At 38.4% G+C, this 21,581-nt stretch overlaps 1 protein-coding gene across 4 annotated transcripts in view; it reads right to left on the bottom strand.

The window, feature by feature from the left end:
* Positions 1-21,581, bottom strand: part of EXOC6 (exocyst complex component 6) — a 208,150-nt gene that overhangs the window by 108,404 nt on the left and 78,165 nt on the right. For all 4 annotated transcript variants that reach the window (XM_060191952.1, XM_007516793.3, XM_060191945.1 and 1 more), the window contains 7 exons: positions 20,476-20,544; positions 18,657-18,740; positions 13,500-13,546; positions 13,251-13,371; positions 10,835-10,906; positions 5,971-6,068; positions 934-1,039 (listed from right to left, as the gene is read on the bottom strand). In XM_060191952.1, the coding sequence (XP_060047935.1) occupies positions 934-1,039; positions 5,971-6,068; positions 10,835-10,906; positions 13,251-13,371; positions 13,500-13,546; positions 18,657-18,740; positions 20,476-20,544 (597 nt within the window). The remainder of the gene's footprint in view (positions 1-933; positions 1,040-5,970; positions 6,069-10,834; positions 10,907-13,250; positions 13,372-13,499; positions 13,547-18,656; positions 18,741-20,475; positions 20,545-21,581) is intronic.

Genomic DNA, 21,581 nt, shown 5'->3' with positions numbered 1-21,581 from the left:
TGTTGGTATGAATGGTGTGGATTCAAACCCCTGTTGACATGTAATTCTGTAATATAAAAATAAATAAATAATAAAGAGTTTGGGCTGGTAAAATAGCTCACTTGGAAAATGTGCTGCTTTGCCATGTGTGTAACCCAGGTTTGAGTCCTGCTGGCACCACACTGAGGAAAACTCAGGTGCTGTGGTGCTCTCTCGCTCTCTCTCGCTCTCTCTCTCTCTCTCTCTCCTTCTCTGCCTTCTTTTCTCATAATAATAATGAACTTGGACCAACAAAACTTGGATCGTATGTTGCTGTGCCATGTGCAACACCCAGGTTGAAGTGGGCCCCAGCAAAAGAAAGGAAATTTTGGTGTGTCATTTTCTTACCCCTGCCCCCCAACACTCCTTCTCTGTCTTGCTGTTTCTATCTGAAAAAGGCAACTTGGAGCAGTAAAGTTCTGGAGATGACCACAGACAGTTTATCAGGAAGGTAACTCAGTGACAAAGTAAGAGTTGCATGCATGAAGTTTTGAACTGGGGCATGGGGTGGGGGGTGGGGGGAAGCAGGAGGCATCAGTGGAGCACCCAGTTAAGCACACATAGTACTAAGCACAAGGACTCGTGCAAGGATTCAGGTTTGAGCCCCAGCCTCCCAACTGCAGAGGGAATGCTTCATGAATGGTGAAGAGGTCTGCAAGGGTCTATCTTTCCCCTTCCCTCTCTATCTCCCCGCTCTGTCAATTTCTGTCCTATTCAATAAAATGGAAAAAATGGCTACCAGGAGCAGTAGATTCATAGTTCCAGCACTGAACCCCACACGATAACCCTGGAGGCAAAAAAAAAAAGAAGTCCTGAACCAGATCCCGTATACTACATACGTGTGATGTCCTACTTCTTATTTTCTGTCGCCTCTCATCAATATATTATTACTCTAAAATGTTAATGAGCTTGTACCTTCTCAAGGTCTGGATCTTGGAAAGGAAATTTGCTGATGACTATTTTATACTCTTCTTCATTAACAATAGGAATGGGGCTATAATTATCTTCTTCAAAAATGTCCCTGTTAGGAAAGAAGAGAGAATTGAAATTTTAACAGTAGAAAATGCATAATTGGGGCAGGGTTAGATAGCATAATGGTTATGAAAACTGACTCTCATGCTTGAGGCTCCAAAGTCCCAGGTTCAATCCCCTGGACCACCATAAGCCAGAGCTGAACAGTGCTCTGGTAATAAAAAAAAATTTTTTTTAAATAAAATGCATAATTTTTCTGCTTTAAGACACCACCTTAGAGATAAAAGGTCAATGTCACAAAAGCATTTTTTTTGTCAATTAAAGATTCAAATATCAAACCATTCTAAATTCTAAAACTCATTACCAAATAAGTCTGTCCCTCAGAATTCACATGCACTATCTTCTTCCCACTTGTATGTTTTCTATCCTTGTGGCACTTCAGTTTTAGATTTTTAGTCTAGAACAATTCTCCAGATCATATAGTTCAAACAAATTTATATCTATAATTTATTTTTTTTTGATATTTATTTCCTTTTGTTGCCCTTGTTGTTTTTGTTGTAGTTATCATTGTTGTTGGATAGGACAGAGAGAAATGGAGAGAAGGGGGGAAGACAGAGGGGGGAGAGAAAGACAGACACCAGCAGACCTGCTTCACCACTTGTGAAGCGACTCCCCTACAGGTAGGGAGCCGGGGGCTCGAACCAGGATCCCTACGCTGGTCCTTGCGCTTAACTTGCTGTGCTACTGTCGGACTCCCTATATCTATAATTTTTTTTCTAAAATATTTATTTTATTTATTTATTCCCTTTTGTTGCCCTTGTTGTTTTATTGTTGTAGTTATTATTGTTGTTGTCGTTGTTGGATAGGACAGAGAGAAATGGAGAGAGGAGGGGAAGACAGAGAGGAGGAGAGAAAGATAGACACCTGCAGACCTGCTTCACCACCTGTGAAGCAACTCCCCTGCAGGTGGGGAGCCAGGGTTCGAACCAGGATCCTTATGCCAGTCCTGTGCTTTGCGCCACCTGCGCTTAACCCGCTGTGCTACAGCCCGACTCCCTATATCTATAATTTTAAACAAAGCTATGAAAAGAGTAGTCTGTTGATGGTTTTATTTCTTGCTGAGACAATTCTCCTTGTGTATGTTTTGTATTTTCACTTTTCCCAACTCTACTATCACTTTGAAGATGAAAATAACATCTTCAATTTGTTTAGCCTTATTTATTTATGATTGGATATTGACACAAAGAAATTGAGAGGGGAGGGGGATATAGAGAGGGGAAGAGACAGAGAGACACGTGTAGCCCTGCTTCACCACTCATGAAGCTTTCCCCCTGCAGGTGGGGACCAGGGGCTTGAACCTGGGTCCTTGCACACTGTAATGTGTGCCCTCAACCAGGTGCACCATCACCTGGACCTTGTTTAGCCTATCATAATGTTGTGGTTAGAAAAAGACATTTTGGGAGTCAGGTGGCTAAGTGCATGTGGAGCAAAGCGCAAGGACCAGAGTAAGGATCCTGGTTGGAGCCCCTGGCTCCCCACCTGCAGGGGAGGCGCTTCACAAGAGGTGAAGCAGGTCTGCAGGTGTCTTTCTCTCCCTCTCTCTGTCTTCCCCTCCTCCCTCCATTTCTCTCTGTCCTATCCAACAACAACGACATCAGTAACAACAGCAATAATAACTACAACAATAAAACAAGGGCAACAAAAGGGAATAAACAAATATTTAAAAATATATTTTTTTTTTAAAAAAAGAAAAAGACATTTTATCATTAGTGTGACTGAAGCTACTACTCACTATTTATATGCCACCTGGCATGGCACTCTTGCAAGCAGGAAAAACCACATAACTAGCTTTGTCCAACTGAGCTGTGACTAGTTGTGACCAATATTACTACAAAGTCTAAAGCAATTTTGAATGTGCTTCTATCCATGGTGACAAAGGAGACCGTATGCTGAGAAGGCAGAGTCATAGATATGAATACCCTGGATCACAGACCTTTAGATTCACCATATGTGAAATCACTATATGTGATTCCTATAAGGGAGAAATAAAAAAATCTTCACCCAGAGTCAGGGAAACAGACCAATCTATGAAGCAACAACTCATGTGCCAGAGTCCCAGAAGTTGCGGTTTCAGTCTTCAATATGACTTTATACCAGAGCTGAGCAGTGTTCTAGTGTCCTAGTTTGTTCTCTCCCTCTCCCGTTGCCACCAGGCTTCTTGCTGGGGTTTGGTGCCAGCACCATGAATCTGCCACTCCTGACGGCCATTTTTCCTTTTTTTTTTCTTTTCCCCTTCTAACTTTTTAAAATATATTTTTAAAAATATTTATTTATTTATTCCCTTTTGTTGCCCTGGTTGTTTTATTGTTGTAGTTATTACTGTTGTTATTGATGTTGTCGTTGTTGGGTAGGACAGAGAGAAATGGAGAGAGGAGGGGAAGGCAGAGAGGGGGAAAGAAAGACAGACACTTGCAGACGTGTTTCACCGCCTATAAAGCATTCCCCTGTAGGTGGGGAGCCGGGGGCTGGAACCAGAATCCTTACACCGGTCCTTGCGCTTTGCACCACGCGCGCTTAACCCGCTGCGTTACCACCTGACTCCCCATTTCTAACTTTTTTTTTATTAGATAGGACAAAGAGAAATTGAGAGGGGACGAGGAGATAGAAAGAGGGAGAGAAAGACAGACACCTGTAGACCTGCTTCAGTGCTCATGAAGTTTTCCCCCTGCAGGTGAGGGAGTGGAGGCTTGAACCTGGGTCCTTGGCCAGAACACTGGCTCCCCTTTCCTGCTCTCTCTTCTCATTTTCTCTCTCTTTTACATAAACAAACAAACTTAAAAAAAAAATCTAGGGAGTCAGGCAGTAGCAGCGGGTTAAGCGCACGTGACGCAAAGCGCAAGGACGGGCATAAGGATCCCGGTTTGAGCCCCTGGCTCTCCACCTGCAGGGGTGTTGCTTCACAGCCAGTAAAGCAGGTCTGCAGGTGCCTGTCCTTCTCTCCCCCTCTCTGCTCCTCCTCTCTCCATTTCCCTCTGTCCTATCCAGCAATGATGACATCAATAACAGCAAAAATAATAGCTACAACAATAAAAAAGGGCAACAAAAGGGAATAAATAAGTATTTTTAAAAAGATATCTACTAGAATTGTGGATATTTTTGCTACTGTCATTATGATATAATCTGCCAAACTAAAGCTGCTGTCTAATCATCAATTTCCTTTCAGTAAATAATTCACTTTGCTTAATATTTATTAAGCACCTATTATGTGCTAGGCTCTGTGCTACCTGGGATTAAAACTCACTACCATATGAAGATAAAAACACAATCGTGGTGAGTGGATGGTGGCACACTTGACTGAGAGCACATGTTACAATACAAAAGGAGCTGGTATCAAGCCCCCAGTCCCCAGCTGCAGGGGGAAAGCTTTGCAAACAGTGTTACAGGTGTCTCTCTTTCCCTCTCTCCATTCCCCTTCCTTCTTGACTTTTCTGTATCTATCAAATAAACAGACAAATATCATTATTTAAAAATGCACAATCTCTCTCTTTTTTTCTTTCTGTTTTATTCGATAGGACACAGAGAAATTGAGAGACGAGAGGGAGGTAGAGGGAGAGAGAAAGACACCTGCAGACCTGCTTCACTGCTTGCAAAGTGTCCCTGCTGCAGGTGGGAAGTGGGGTTCGACCCCAGGTCCTTATGTGCATGTATATTAGATTAGAAATTATCAAATACATAGAAAAAACACTGGCAGAACACTTCACAGTGTATGCTTTGAAAATGTCTTCAAATATTCAAGTTCAATAGCAAAGAGAGCAAAATCAAAAAATAAAACAATGGGACTGTATCAACCTGAAATGCTTCTGTAAAGCAAAAGGTACCATCCTCTATTAAAAAAAAAAAAAATTAGTTCACTGGGAGTAGTGGGATAATGCCAGCTAGCTAAAGAAATAAATATAGCAGAGATTGCCCCCTGTCAGAAAGTACTACCTATATTTCTAAATACTTAAAATGAAAAATTGTTGACAGGTATATATGTCTCATTAAGACTATCAATTATCCATTTGGCACATCATCCTAATAATGTAACTCCTAAGGAGTGCTAATGCAAAAAGCTCAGAGAGGTCATTATTGGGTTAAAGTTAACACAACTAGTATTTTTTAAAAAAGATTTCGATTATAGTGTTCAAAAGGCCAGTCATTATTCAAATGGAATTTAAAAGCCATACATTTGTTTCAATTTAGATATGTGTAACTTGAATAATATAGGTATCAGGAGAAAAACAAACCCTACAGAGATCATAATCAAAAGTAACACAGTTAAAAACTCAATTATAAGTATTGTAGTCACTGTGGAAAACCATATGACAGCTCCTCAAAAAAATTAGTATCATATGACCCAATAATATTTCTGGGTATATGACAAAAAGAAATAGAAACAGGATCTCAAATACACATTTGCACACCGATGTTCAAGGTAGCATTATCATAACAGCCCGGACAATGAAAACTCGGATATCCATAGATGGATGAATGGGTAAATAAAATGTGATATAGACATATAATGGAAAAGTAATTCACCCCAAAAAGAAATGAAATTATTTTACATATGATACATGAACCATGAAGACACTATGCTAAAGCAAATAATCCAGACACAAAAGGAAATATATAGTATGATACAGTTTTCGGAAATTCCTAGAGTCGTCAAATACACAGACACGACGGAATAGCGAGTGGAAGTGGCTCAGAGAAGAGACTGAGGGGTTTTCACAGTTTACAACTGGAGAAAATGAAAAGGTTCTGGAGGACAGTGTCGCTGCAGCAGTGTAAATGCACTTAATGCCACGGAGTCATACATTTCAAAAAAGTTAAAATGGAAATTTTAATGGCATATATATCTTAAACCACAATAAACTTTTATTGTACTTATAAAATCAATAACTTTTGCATTTGACAAGCTTTTTCATTACATAGACTAACCTGAAAACTCCAGCCCATTTTTTAAGCAAAGTTTCATTGTATTGATCTCTTATTTCAAATAAAAGGTCAAAAAGCCGGTTTACTGGAAAACCATAACCCTAAAACAAAAATGAAACAAACAAAAAAAATAAAAGTAGGTAAGTCAAGTAAGAGAATATGTTAATTTTTTTAAATGTTGGGCATACAGGAGAATCACTTGGAAGTTATTACTACATATATCACATTGTAAGCCATTCTAACAGTATGAAAAAAGAGACCCTTAGACTTCACAGCAGAATGTGTAATGCAATAAAAGCATAGGAAAGTTGCATGGGGCTGGAAGAACCAAGCTCAGTCTCTGGCAATGCCATTTGCCAGAGCTGAGTGGTCCTCTGGTGTCTCTCTCTGATAAAAATAACTAAAAAAAATTTTAAAGACAACCCACTCTGTACTTCAGCAACAAAATACAGACATTTAAGAAAAAAAATTTCTAGGCTCAATCCCAGCACCACTAAAAACCAGAGCTGAGATGATCTCACTTAGAAGTGAAATTTAAGAAACAAGGAAAGAAGAGGAAAATAAGGTGCAACTTGGGCTGGGTATGGTGTATAGTAGCAAAGCAAAAGACTCTGGGGAAGAAGGCAACAGGTGTGAGCAGAGAGGGTTCTGGGGATTCAGTGCATGATGGTGAAGAGGGATTTTAAGCTGGTGGTGGGGGTGATGTTCAGACACCTATCACGGAGAGATAAGAAATTGTGCCGGGGGGTGGGGGCTAGGCAGTGACATAATTGGTAAAGTGCACAAGTTACCAGCTTCAAGCCCCTGGTCTCCGCGTGCAGGGAGGAAGCTCACAAGGGTTGGAGCAGCCTGTATGTATCTCTTTCTCTAATCCTCTCTCTTCCTATCATAGTTTTTAAAATAAAAAAAAACTGTACCCATGTGTAAACAAATATCCTGTAAACCATTATTTCCTTCCAGTAAAATGCTTTTTGAAAAAGTGAAATATCTCTAAGGCGACCAATTTGAAAAAAATAATATACAACAGGATTATTTAATGAGTTTTTACCAAAATACCCTTCATAATTCTTCCATTGCTAGGTATAAACTGGAAAGTCAAGACTGGGGAGAAAGTATAGCCATCACACACTTTAGACTTGCATGTGTGAGGCCCCCTAGGAACCCTAGGTTCAATTCCTGGCACTACCAACCATCTGCAGAGCTGAATATACGGTATCTCTCACTCTCTATCTCTTTCTTTCATTAAAATAAATGTGGCTGGCAAGAAAGGTCGCCTGGATAGTGTGCCTGCTTTCTCATGCATGCAACCTAGGTTCTAGCCCAGGTTCCACTGAAATAGAAGAAGTTTCAGTGCTATAGTATATATCTCTCTCTCACTGAAAATGTCAGTCTGGAGTCATAAAGTCCTAGTGACATATAAATATATGAATAAATAAACACTTTTTAAAAAGTATTTGTCAATTTGGTATAAGATATACCTCACCCCCAGCCTGTCAATTTTAAAAGAAATGTAAGTAACCACAGGATTTGTACATGAGTAAAGACTAGTTTGTCTTTCTTAGTATAATATCAAAACACTAAAATTAGAAAGATATAGTTATAATCATTTATACACCCACCACTGTTTTCCTAAAGCCTGAATACAACCTAGTACACTTTCTTCTAACTCTTTGTGGATTTCCTTGGAACTACATCAAATATTTTAGAGTCAGGTATACTGACAGTGCTAGTCTGAGAATAGTTTATATGGATTACAAAGAGACTGGGAGTTTCTTTGGAACCAGACTATTAATCAATGCAGCTACCTACTTCAAACAATTATTGATAAGATCTGGAAGTAATCCAAGTGTCCCACAAATGAGTGCTTAAAGAAATTATGATATACCTACATAATAGAACACTACACAATTATAAGAAAAGAGAAGATTTTCTCTTCTGGTACAAGGATGGAACTATTGGAAATAGTGTTAAATTAAAGAAGGAGAATGAATACCAGAATGAATACACTCAGAGGCAGGACTTGAAGGGAAAACCAAGTGAATTTTTAATAAACTGTGGTCTCTTGCAGCATATTCAAGGGTTCAAAAGAGAAGCAGAAAAGGTCTGAGATAGAAAGGAAGAAAGAAAGAAAGGGAGAGAGAGAGAGGAGGGAGGGAAAGAGGAAGAAAAAGGGAAGGAAAAGAAAGGGAAGGAAGGAAGAAAAGAACGAAGGAAGGAAGGAACCTGAAGCATAAATAAGTTCTATAAGAATTTTAGTGAAGGAATTTTTTTTATATTTATTTATTATTTATTTTCCCTTTTGTTGCCCTTGTTATTTTATTGTTGTAGTTATTATTGCTGTTGTTGTCATCGTTGTTGGATAGGACAGAGAGAAATGGAGAGAAGGGGGGAAGACAGAGAGGGGGAGAGAATGACACCTACAGACCTGCTTCACCACTTGTGAACCAACTTCTCTGCAGGCGGGGAGCCAGAGGCTCGAACCCGAATACTTACGCCGATCTTTGCGCTTCGCGCCATGTTTGCTTAACCCACTTCGCTCCTGTGAAGGATTTATTTTATTTTATTTTATTTATTTATTCCCTTTTGTTGCCCTTGTTGTTTTAATTTTTTTTATTAAAAGATTTTATTTATTTTATTATTGAGAAAGATAGAAGGAGAGAGCAAAAGAGCCAGACATCACTCTGGTACATGTGCTGCCGGGGATTGAACTCAAGACCTCATGCTTGAGGGTCTAGTTCCTTAACCACTGCGTCACCTCCCAGACCACAGAAATTTTTTTTAATTGTTTTTTTTTTTCTTTTTTTCCCCCAGAGCACTCCACAGCTCTGGCTTATGGTGGTTCAGGGGTTTAAACCTGGGACTTCAGAGCCTTAAACATGAGTCTCTTTGCATAACCCTTATGCTAACTATGAAGAATTTTTTTACATTTTTGTTTATTACTGAGTAGGGACAGAGAGAAATCAAGAGGGGTGGGAGAGACAGGGAGGGAGAAAAAGACCTGCAGCCCTGCTTCACCACTTATGAAGCTTCCCCCCTGCAGGTGGGGACCAGAGGGCTTGAACCTGGGTCCTTGTGCTCTATAATGTGAGTGCTTAACCAGGTATGCCACTGCCTGGCCCTGAAATTTTTTTAGATAGAGACAGAGAAGTGAGAGTGGGATGGATGGAGGGAGGGCGATAAAGAGGGGAAGAGAAAGCGACCCCACAGCACAGAAGGTCCCTTCAATGTGGTGAAGCTTGAACTGGAATCTGGGTCATTCACAAGATGAAGCACTATCCAAGGGAGCTATTTCACCAGCCCTGAAGGAATCTTTTTTTCCTTCACATATTATTTCCAAATATTTTTAAATCACAAAACACAGAGAGAATGCTAATCTAGGGAGGGTCAGGGTGGTTGTACATCAGTGAGTGTGCATAGTTTATTATGAACAAGGACACAGGTTCAAGATGTCTGTCCCCAACAGCAGTGGACGTTCCGTAAGCAGTGGAGCAGTGCTGCAGATGTCTCTCCTATGTCTTTCTTTCTCAAGCTCTTACCCCCTGGTCAGGAAGGAAGGAAGGAAGGAAGGAAGGAAGGAAGGAAGGAAGGAAGGAAGGAAGGAAGGAAGGAAGGAAGGAAGGAAGGAATAAGGAAGGAAGGAAGGAAGGAAGGAAGGAAGGAAGGAAGGAAGGAAGGGAGGATGAAAGGAAGAAAGGAAGGAAGGGAGGGAAGGTTAGACTGGCTTCCTGGCATGGTGGATCTGGGTAGGCACTAAGCCCTAACAATAACCCTGGTGAAAAGAAGAAGGAAGAGGAGGAGGAGGAGGAGGGAGGAGGAGGAGGAGGAGGAGGAGGAGGAGGAGGAGGAGGAAGAGACGCTAATCATGAAGCTGTTCTACCCACATGAAAAATCAACATGAATTTGAACATGAAAACAAAGCAATCAAGTCTTCATTTTTACATAAAAGACCAAGACTCAATGGTAGTAAAATGATTTGCTCCCAGTCATAATACATCTGAAATTAGCAAGAAATGATTTACAAACTTGTGTTTTCATATATATATATATTACTATATTTCTGTATGCATATATATATATATATATATATAGTAAAACATGAAACAATTCTGAAACCTAGTAGTAAGAAACCATTTTCTTTGGTGCAATACACACAACTGTATTTACTATAAACCATGACTCCCCCCCAATAAAAATATATTAAAAAAGAAATCATTTTCACAAATGAGGGTTTAAAGTTTAGAAAAATTGTAGACATATAATAGTCGACAAGAGAAAATAAAATCAAAATGTAACTCCAAAGACTTGTGCTCATGGTTCTAAGGTAGAAATTTTATCTTCTACTTTCTAATTCAGAGTTCTTCTCAATCCATAGCATGGTCCTTTTATTTTCTGTAAAAATAATTTCTTCTAACAGAATAACCAATATTTACAAAGATAGTGATAGTCCATAAATTCTGTCTATGTTTTAAAAACAGGGATGGGGTAGTGGTGGTGGTGCACTTGGTTGGTTGAGTGCAAACATTATAATGAGCAAAGGACCCAGGTTTGGGGCCCCACTCACTACTTGCAGGGGGGAGGGTTCGTTAGTGGTGAAACAGGTCTACAGGTATCTCTCTGTCTCTCTCTCCCTCCTCCAATTTCTCTCTTTCCTATCAAACAATAATAATAATAAAGATGATCTCAAAAACAGGAAGATGTTGGTATGAGAAATCATGGATAATAAGAGAATTCCAATACCTAAGTAACCATCCAGCGACTACTAATTCAATACCATTAGTCTACAATAAAATACATGGATGTGAGCTATATTTTATATATTTTCCAGTGCTCAAAATAGTCATTAATTGAATGTTAGGTAATAACCCACCTGCAACGTATCTGCAAATATGACAATAAGATTCTTCAGTTCCAGAACAAGATCCGGATCAGTGCAGTAAGACTGGGAATGCAGGGGGTGAAATACAAACAAATCAAAACCACAGTCCATTTATCAATAGTTCAAAACCAAGAGATAGGGTGGTGGCACACCTGGTTGAGCGCACACATTACAAAGCCAAGAGATAAACCCTTTTAATCTGACAGATTTTACAATACATTAGAAGCCTTGGCTAGGAGAATCACAGCTGGCTTTTCTAGATTCAGTTAAAAAAAAAATGTCAAAGACATGACACTCCAAAAGCATCTGTAGTAAATGAAAAGAAGTTGCCCTGAAATTTTCACACAGAACTGTGTTCAACAAATGATGCCTACACCTCTAAAAGTCTACTTTAAGAAATAGTTATACTGAGCTGAACAACAAGGGTGGATACAGATCAGGTGATTTCACTTTTCAATTAGTTATGTATTCTCTTGTAAAAGTAGCATAAAATACTTCACTTTTTCAACATGAGAATGACAATTAAAATATTTTCTTAGTAATCCACCAAAAGAAAAAAAAAGTTTTAAGGCACAGTGAGGGTCATTCTGTTCTCTTAACAACATGTAATAAGATTTAGAGTTTGATATGTTGCATTTAACATATTATTATCTAATACGTGGTGGCAAGGAATTCACAGGAAAGATAATACTTTAAACTACTTAGATATGACCTGAATAAAATAAGATAAAACACTGTTTTGGATTAATTGTTAGAAAAAGTTGTAATGTATTTGCACAGTGTAGCAACCATCTACATTCTTGATAAATATGAATGTACTGTATTTATAATCTAAATAGCATGTAAATTAAGAACTCTTCCTAGAAATATTTTCAGTTGATATTCTCAATAATAAACATTATAAATACATTATAAAAACTTAAGTATGGGATGATTTTACTGAAAACAAACTGTTAAAACTCAGAAAAAGTCTACAATGAATATTTGTTAATTTCAGTAGAATAATTATTTTCACAGATAGCACATTCCAAAAATATTCACTCATTTTACTTCTTTTCATAAAAATAGTTTTCTCATTACATAATTTAAAATGAATTCAGTTTGTTGCAATTGAATATTTTTAAGAAATTTGTAATTGTATTCTTGCAAATAAATTATAAACATGGGGGAGTCAGGCACTAGTGCAGCGGGTTAAGCACATGTGGCACAAAGCGCGAGGACCGGCCTAAGGATCCCGGTTTGAACCCCCAGCTCCCCACCTGCAGGGGAGTCACTTCACAGGCGGTGAAGCAGGTCTGTAGGTGTCTACCTTTCTCTCCCCCCTCTCCATTTCTCTCTGTCCTATCCAACAATGATGACAACAAGAATGACTACAACAATAAAACAACAGGGCAACAAAAGGGAATAAATAATTTAAAAAATTATAAACATGGAAAAAGGAGTTCTCTTGCATTTTAGTGGAGTTTATTCTGGAGATAAAGAATCTGGAATGGAAATTAAAAACCCTCTTTTATGGTGCTTTTCAGTGATCTAATGAAGAGGCCAATCGAGACTAATGAGCCCAGCTTAATTCTTTATTTTTCATAATACTGAACTAAAATTGTCTTGGGAAGGCCCAGTCAGTTGCAAAATTGCATCCCAATATTATCAAGCAAACATAAGTCTGGCATTCAATGCCCATGACCAGTGGAGAAGCAATTACAGAAGCCAGACCTTCCACCTTCTGCACACCACAATGATCCTAGGTCTATACTCCCAGAGGGATAAAGAATAGGAAAGTAACCAATGGAGGGTATGGGATACAGAACTCTGTTGATCGGAATTGTGTGGAATTGCCCCCCCCCCCCCAAGGTTATTGCTGGGGCTCATTGCCAGCACTACAAATTCACTGCTCCTAGAGGCCATTTTTCCCATTTTGTTGACCTTGTAGCTACTGTTGCCATTGCTGTTGTTGGTGGTGGTGGATAGGACAGAGAGAAAACGAGAGAGGAGGGGAAGACAGAGAGGGGGAGAGAAAGACAGACACCTGAAATAATAATAATAATTAATAATAATAATAAATAAAATAATAATAAAAAAGATAGACACCTGAAGACCTGCTTCACCAGCAGGGGGCTCAAACCAGGATCTTTAGACCAGACCCTGCACCTCGCACCATGTACGCTTAACTGGCTATGCTACCGCCCGGCCCCATGAATTATACCCCTCTTACCCTTGTCAATCGTTATTAAATCAATAAATTAAAAAATGAAAAAAAAAGTCTGGCATTACTACTTCCAAATCTGAGCAACTACCAAGAAAAGAAGAAAAACCATAGAATAATGAAGCAGTTTTCTTTGCACAGTATGCATTTCACAAGTTACAGAAGTAAATGAATTACAATTTTAATAACATAAATATGACTTACCGAATGAGCTCTAAGGACAGCAATGATCTTTGATAGGGCCATATTCCAAAGTTCATCAGTGTATGCCCTGGTTACTAATCCCTGGGTCACATGTAAGATGTGATCTTCTACCACAAAAAATCTAAAAAAAAAACAGTAATAGTAAACCAACATAAAATGTGTTAAACAATTAAGACCCAAACTGAAAATAATTAGTTCTTGCATTTAATACATATTAAAAATAAAGTTGTGTCCATATAAGATACATACCCTACAATTTGAGTGAAATATCTTCTATAGCCATCAACTGTTTCATGCTTTAAATGAAAAATGAAAATCAATTTGAGTCAAGAAGTATCAGTGCATAAAGATAAGTTCCAAGTAACTACAAAATGTGTGATTAAATATTTATGGGGAGTATATTATATGCTGCATTTGTATTTGGGCCCCCCCCCCCAGATGTACTGGTAACAGACTAAATGTCCTTAGTCTCATGAAACTTGCATTTGAAAGGAGAATTGACTGGTTAAAAGGTAAATATGATTGCAGATCCCGCTTCTTAATAGTTAGTTGGAGCCATAATCATCTGTTACTTGGACTCTCACATCACTCTTCTACTTAGTATCCCCTGCTTTGAGGTCTACTCTCATCAGTTTGTCCTCCAAACAGAAACCAGGATAACACTTCTCAAACAATAATCAGATCACTGTTATCTTCTGCTCAAAACCCTCTAGTGATTTTTCATCTGGCTTATAATAAAAGCCAAACTCTTTAAAAATATGTTCTACAGGGTGTGGGGCAGTAGCACAATGGGTTAAGCATACATGGTGCAAAGCACAAGGACCATGGCAGGGATCCCGGTTTGAAACCCTGGTTCCCCACCTGCGGAGGGGTCGTTTCACAAGTGATGAAGCAGGTCTGCAGGTGTCTATCTTTCTCTCCCCCTCTCTGTCTTCCCTTCCTCTCTCCATTCCTCTCTGTCCTATCCAACAACGACAACATTAATAACAACAACAACAACGACAAAACAACAAGGGCAACAAAGGCAAAAAAAGTGGCCTCCAGGAGCAGTGCAGGCACTAAGCCCCAGCAATGACCCTGGAGGCAAAAAAAAAAAGTTCTACAATTGTCTACTGTCTACAATTTTAACAGAAGTTATTCAGGAAATACTTTGTTTTTTGTTTGTTTTTGGCTAATGGATTTGCTAAGTCAATTTAGATACAGTGCTAATATGAATTTGATCTTTTATGTTTGATACCAGTTAAATACAGAGGAACAAGTAGTTATCAGTGACAGAATGATTTTTTTTTACCTTATTGGGGATAATTTTCTTAAATATTTGCCAATTTGACTTTAACTCAAAACATTTTATCAAATAAATTGTTTGATTAATCCAACTTATGTATATCATAATAAAAATATTAAGCATCTGGGCTTGCATATGACAGACATTATTTTTTAAAATATAGTTTCTTTTTTAAAATTTTATTTATTCATTTATTTATTGGAAAGAGACAGAGAGGAGCTGAAATAGGAGCAGGAGATAAAAAGGGAGGCACCTCCAGCCTTCACCCCTGCAGGTGGAAACAGGGACTGGGTCCATGCACATGGTGACATGTGCACTCAACCAAGTACACCACCACTTGGGTCCTCAGACATACTACTTTTTACATTCAAAATCTACAGCCAGAGAATATAGTCTACATGATACCAAACATTTTATATTAACAGACTGTTTCTATAGTTATTAACACTAGATTCTATACAGAAAGGAAAGTGGTTCAGTGGAGAGTATGTGCAAGGACATACAGTGTATCAGAGTGTGTATCATACAGTATATCAGAGTGATACTCTGTCCCCTTTCCCTTTCAATATTTCTCTCTCTTTCATGAAATAAACCTTAAAAGGTGGGAGGATGAGGAGGACAGGAGAGGAGAGGAGAGGAGAGGAGAGGAGAGGAGAGGAGAGGAGAGGAGAGGAGAGGAGAGGAGAGGAGAGGAGAGGAGAGGAGAGAAGAGGAAGGAAGAGGTAAAGAATTGGAGAAGCTCACTCAGTAGAAGATGAGCCTTACCAAACTCAGGGCCCAAGGATTGAGCTTCAGTGTCAAATGAACGCTAGAGCACCTGGGAAAGCCCCAATGCTGATAGAGCAGTACCGTGATGCATCTAACACTTTCTCCCCCCCCCCCCCTTTAAAAAAAGTTGGCACAGAAGTGGTAGAATCACTTACGCATAAGGTCCAGGCACCACACACACAAAAGAAACAAGTTTCTCTATATTCTATTAGTTCAAGATCATTAAGCAGGAAGCATGTTCTGTATTCATTCTGGTATTTGGTTTATGAGATACAGAGACATGTTTAAAAAGTTCACTATGCTTGTGGACTTTTCTATTTATCCTTACAGCTGTGACAACTATGCTTTATGTATATTGAGTCAATACTACTAGTGTTAATAGGTTCATTTCTATCAACTCTTGACATGATTTTTTTAAATCAATCTACTTTTTTTTTCTCCAAGAAAGTATATTCTCTGTTTCTGCTCTTTAGTGACTACACCAAAAATTGTATTATGTGTATTTAAACAAGCTCTAAAAATTATTCATCTTATCTTTCTGTAGGGTAATTCAGAAGCTGTAGAGCAGTTTCTTTTCATTAACTTTCATCTCATTCTATAATTGCAACCTTTTATTTTATTGTCTTTATCTTGGGTGTTGTTCAATTTCATTAGGAGATTTCTAAGAGTTGATTTCTTTTTTTTAATCTACCTGGGATTTCATTACCTTGGCTTTTTTGTAGAATTGTCAGTCTCATCTGCCCTTGGAAATTCTCAGCTACTATGTTCCTCAAACATTCCTCATTTCCATCTTTTTCCATCCTCTCTTTCTGAATCTCCAATTAAATACAGGCCTTCCCTCTGTATCACTCCTCCTGTATCTTTATCTCTGTCTCCTTGATGTTTCCTAAGTAATTTCTTCAGTTCAACTAAGGAAGTTCTTCTACTCTTAGTTTTAATTTCTAAGAATTCTACTGGACTTTCCTTCATATTTTTGAGCATCTTACATAATTTATTGTTCCTTCTTTATATCTGTAAATTCGCCTTTCGTGTGTGTGTGTGTGTGTGTGTGTGTGTGTGTGTGTGTGTGTGTGTGTGTGTGTGTAATTAATAGTAGGTTACAAGACCGCAGGATTACAGGGTATAGTTCCACAACACACACACAGCCAAACTTCTGTGCCCCACCCTGCTAATGGTAACCACTGTAGTTCTCACAAAACCTTACAGATGGCTTGTTCATTTCTGATACCCCTATCCCCAAAGTGCATATGTTTCAGTTCTCTAGATTTCAAAGATGAGTGAAACCATCCAGTAGTTGTCTTTCATCTCTTTTATTTATTTTGCTAAGCAGCATAATTACCTCCAGTCCCATTTTGCCTCAAAGGGCACAATATCATCTCTCTCTCTCTCTCTTTTTTTTTTTCTGTCAGAGTAGTTTATGTTCCTAGAGTTTATGTTTCATAGCTTCTTTAACTAGTTATCAGTTGATGGGCATTTAGGCTGCTTTTCCTTCTTTATAGTGTTATTTGACATTGAAGGTGTTTTGTTTTTTTTTTTAAATCAGTATTTCTAAGGATTTGCATCTCTTTCTCAGTCAGCAGATGTTGTTGGGGTCAAAATCACATTCAATGAATCATCAAGTGTATCTGGATTTCTACTTTCACTTAGATTTTTCTGTCCTGTTGTTTGCTTTATAGTCTAATGTACTGAGGGGTAAGTTAGATACCATCAAACTCCGGCTCATGAGCACTTTGAGTTTTCACAAATATATCTACTCATGTAGCTATTACCACAATCAACAGTTCCCTCTTAGTTTCTGTCTCAATTATACTTTTCTATTGAACCTTTAGTGTATTTAAAAGAATTAAAGATTTGAAGAGCCAGGCAGTGACGCACCTGGTGAAGCGTACACATTACAGCATGCAAGGACCTAGGTTCAGGCCCCTGGCCCTCACCTGCAGGAGGAAAGCTTCACAAGTGGTGAAGCAGGGCTACAAGTGTCCCTCTGTCTCTTTCTCTCTATATCTTCCCCCTTCTCCCTCAGTTTCTCTCTGCCTCTATCCAATAATAAACAAAAAATAAAATAAATATTAAAGAAAAGAATTAAAAATTTTAGAAAAAAAATGTTTTCAATGCAGCACTGGGGTATGAAACCAAGGTATCTTGTATATACATCACTGTTGAGTGGTCTCCCTTGAACAATTTTTAATTCTTTCTTTTTTGAAAGGCAGAAACTGAGAGAGAAGTAGAGAGGTGAGAAACAGACAAAGCAGAGGAAAGATGTGATCATCACTATTCTACCATGCCTAGAATTCCTTTGCAGAGCCAAACTTAAATCTAAGATGTCAAATACATGTACTATGGTAGGTGAGCTATCTCCTGATTTCCTTAGGGATAAAAAGGGGGGTGGGGCAGGCCAATGGCACACCAGTTTAAACGCACATAGTACAAAGCGCAAGGAGCCACACAAGGATCTGGGTTTTGAAGTCCCAGACTCCCCACCAGTGGTGGGGGACACTTCACAAGCAGTGAAGCAAGTCTGCAGATGTCTATCTTTCTCTCTCCCTCTCTATCTTCTCCATCTCTCTCAATTTCCCTCTGTCCTATCCAATAAAATGGAAAATTTAGCTGATAGGACCAACAGAGATAACCCTGGAGGAAAAAAAAAAAAAAAAAAAGAAAAGAAAGAAAAAAGAAAAAAAGAAACTCCCGCATTCATAGACATTTTTATAGTTGGATAATTAATCAAGGTACACAGCCAACTACCATTCTCTGAAACTTTTTACAGGTACTTACATAGCTTTTTGCTCATTCACTATTTTATTTATTTTCTGTCTTCCCTAATAGCATATGAACTCATGAGTCTTCTGTTCAATGTTGTACCCCCAGTACCTACACAAATCAGTAGAAATTGCTGTATCCAACAAGTAGTTGTAAGTGAGTGAGCAGTTATACAAGCTCTGAAAGGATCAAAGCAGGGTAAGAGGATAAAAAGTGACAACAAGGGGACCTAGCAGTAGCGCAGCAGGTTAAGCGCACATAGCGCGAAGCTCGAGGACCAGCATAAGGATCCAGGTTCAGCCCTGGCTCCTCACCTACAGAGGGGTCGCTTCACAATCGGTGAAGCAGGTCTGCAGGGGTCTTTCTCTCCCCCACCCCGTCTTCCCTCTTTTCTCAACTTCTCTCTGTCCTGTCTAGCAACAACGACAATAATAATAATAACAACAACAAGGGGAAAAATTATGGCCTCCAGGAGCAGTGAATTTGTAGTACAGGCACCAAGCCCCGTGATAACCCTGGAGGCCAAAAAAAAAAGGGACAACAACAACAAAAAAATGACAACACAGCTTACTGAAAAATCTTCTCACACTTACCATACTTGACTGAGGTTGTAATACCAATCTTGCTTGTTTTTTTCTCTGTTTTCGATAATAATTTTCAAATGTTTCCTCGTCACCCTAAAATAAAATCAGAGGAATAATGAAAAAATGCTGTTCAACAGATACTTTCTTTACCCTCTTAAAGTCATTCTAAATTTTCTAATGGTTGAAATACAAATTCAGCATGTGACTTCATACTAAATGTCAGAAGAAGTTTTTGACACTATAGTTCAGATAGTAATCTTGTCTGATATCGCAATTAGAAGGACTAAAATTAAATTCAATCAATTTGAAATTTCCCAACGTCACACTTTTCTACAGGGTAGTAAAACTTTATTTATACAATTGGGAAGGGGGGGGGAAATCTTGCTAATTGGTAAAGAAAAAAAATCTTTTAGAGGTGGCTTTTTTTTCAGAGATGGCTTTCTTAATTCTATAAATTCTGTATAATGTAGAGATCCAAAATCATATTAAAAAGTTGAAAACTTTAAATTAATACAACTAAATTATAAAAATATATACATTCTAATAATCAGTAGTTAGACTGGTAGGTATTTATTTACAACTAGTAGTTATCAGTAATTTTTAAATCATTGTGTTAAGCAGTCTATTACTTTGATTTGTAATTTAATAGTGACTTACAATATTATAAGACAATAGGGGTATAATTCTACACCACTTCACTACCAAAGTGTCCCACCTCCCTCCAACAGTAGCCACCTTAGTTCTCTCAAATGTCATAGATATAGATGGACTATATGCACAATTTTTTTTCAAGTTCATGTGTTTCAATTTTCTTTTTTTAACTTGTTTTTTAATATTTATTTATTTCCTTTTTGTTGCCCTTGTTTTAGTTATTATTATTGATGTTGTCATTGTTGGATAGGACAGAGAGAAATGGAGAGAGGAGGGGAAGACAGAGAAAGGGAAAGAAAGACACCTGCAGGCCTGCTTCACAGCCTGTGAAGCGACTCTCCTGCAGGTGGGGAGCGGGAGCTCGAACCGGGATCCTTATGCTGGTCCTTGCGCTTTGCGCTTAAACCACTGCACTACTGCCCAACTCCCTCCATTTTCTATATTCCACATGAGTGAGACCATCCAGTAGTTGTCCATTAATTCCTTATAACCCCTATAATCATCTCTAGTTCCATTCATTTTGACCCCAAGTTATTTTTTAGTTGCTGTGCAGCACTCCATTGAGTATATGTTCCATGATGTCCTTTTTCTTTTCTTTTTATTTTTTTAAATAAATGTAAGTGAACCAAACACTAATCTAAAAAAAGGAGATTAGACTAGACTGGATTTCCACCTACAGGTGGGGGCTGGGGACTCGAACCTGGGTCCTTGCGCATTAACTTGTGCACTCAACCAGGTGTGCCACCACCCAGCTTGGTTTTTTTTTTAAGTGGATCACTTTATTGGAGGACATATTGATTTACAGATTGTTGTAACAGGTGTTTCACTTTTGGCTTATTTCACTTAATATGATTCCTTCAAGATTCATCCAACTTGTATCAAAAAATAAAATTTCATCATAACGTCCTTAACTAACTTACATATTGTTAGACACCTGCGTTGTCTGTTTAAAAAAATCCAGTCCAGTGGGGCTGGGTGGTGGTGCACCTGGTTTAGTGCACCAATACATGATGGTGGTACACTGCCTGGGTGTACGGGCAATACAACCTACATCTATGTTAAATATAGTCTATGGAATCATCAGAATCACTTCACTACACATTTCTCAGAGTACTCCCATCCTTAAACAATGCAACACTCTCTATACACATGTACACATACATTAGAAGATGCTTACCAAAACAGAGTAAATGTGTAAACACCGGTAAACAGGAGAAAAATCAACGAGATCCTGAACAGTTAAGATCTGAAAAATAAAAAACCCATTTAAAAAGTTATAGGTCAAACAATCATAGCATTATCAAATAACATAAAGACAGACAACGGGGAGTCGGGCGGTAGTGCAACAGGTTAAGTGCACATGGGGCAAAGCACAAGGACCAGTGAGAGGATCCCGGTTCGAGCCCCCAGCTCCCCACCTGCAGGGGAGTCGCTTCACAAGGGAAGCAGGTCTGTAGGTTTCTCTCTTTCCCCCCTCTGTCTTCCCCTCCTCTGTCCATTTCTCTGTCCTATCCAACAACGATGACATCAATAGCAATAATAACTACAACAACAATAAAAACAACAAGGGCAACAAAAAGGAAATAAATAAATAAATATTTTTAAAAAATCTTTAAAAAAAAAAAAGACAGACAAGGAAGGGCCAGGGAGATAGCATAATGGTTATACAAAATGTACTGACACTTATTTTGGGGAAATGTCGGAATGACCTTTATGACAACAATCCTGTAAATAAACACTTCCTCAACAAAGTGCAAATGAACCATAAAAAAAATCAACTATGACATAACTGATTTTAAAATGTATCGTGGGGCTACAGAGGTGGCTCAGTTTTGGAGTAGTATGTGAGACCCAACGTTTGATTTCCCACATTGCAAAGGAAGAAGAAAGATGAAAACAAACAAGAGCATCATAATTGGTGAAATAGTGCTCTGGTCTTTCTCACAAGTACACACAATATTTTTTAAAAATGAATCCTGATTCTGAGGTGTTATAATAGAAAAGCACCTTAAAATTTTTGAAATATAGTAGTACAAATTTACTCAAACTTGAAAAGTAAACTTTTTTTCTTAAACCAGAGAATTGCTCAGCTCTGGCTACTGCTGGTACCCAAAGATTAAACCTGGACCTCTGGCATGTAAGTCCTGTGTTCTGCAACTACACTATTTTATGGATCCAGGTAAACTCTTTTTCAAGAAATACATTCTCATTATCACGACTTTCCAGAGAGGTTTTAAATGTATTAGTAATGACAGAACTGATAGAATATGGAAACAACCAGGT

Source organism: Erinaceus europaeus, chromosome 1 (assembly GCF_950295315.1).
Source record: "Erinaceus europaeus chromosome 1, mEriEur2.1, whole genome shotgun sequence".
Lineage (NCBI taxonomy): Eukaryota > Metazoa > Chordata > Mammalia > Eulipotyphla > Erinaceidae > Erinaceus > Erinaceus europaeus.
The sequence above is the reverse complement of the archived record's forward strand: the minus strand, read 5'-3'. Positions and strand labels throughout refer to the sequence as shown.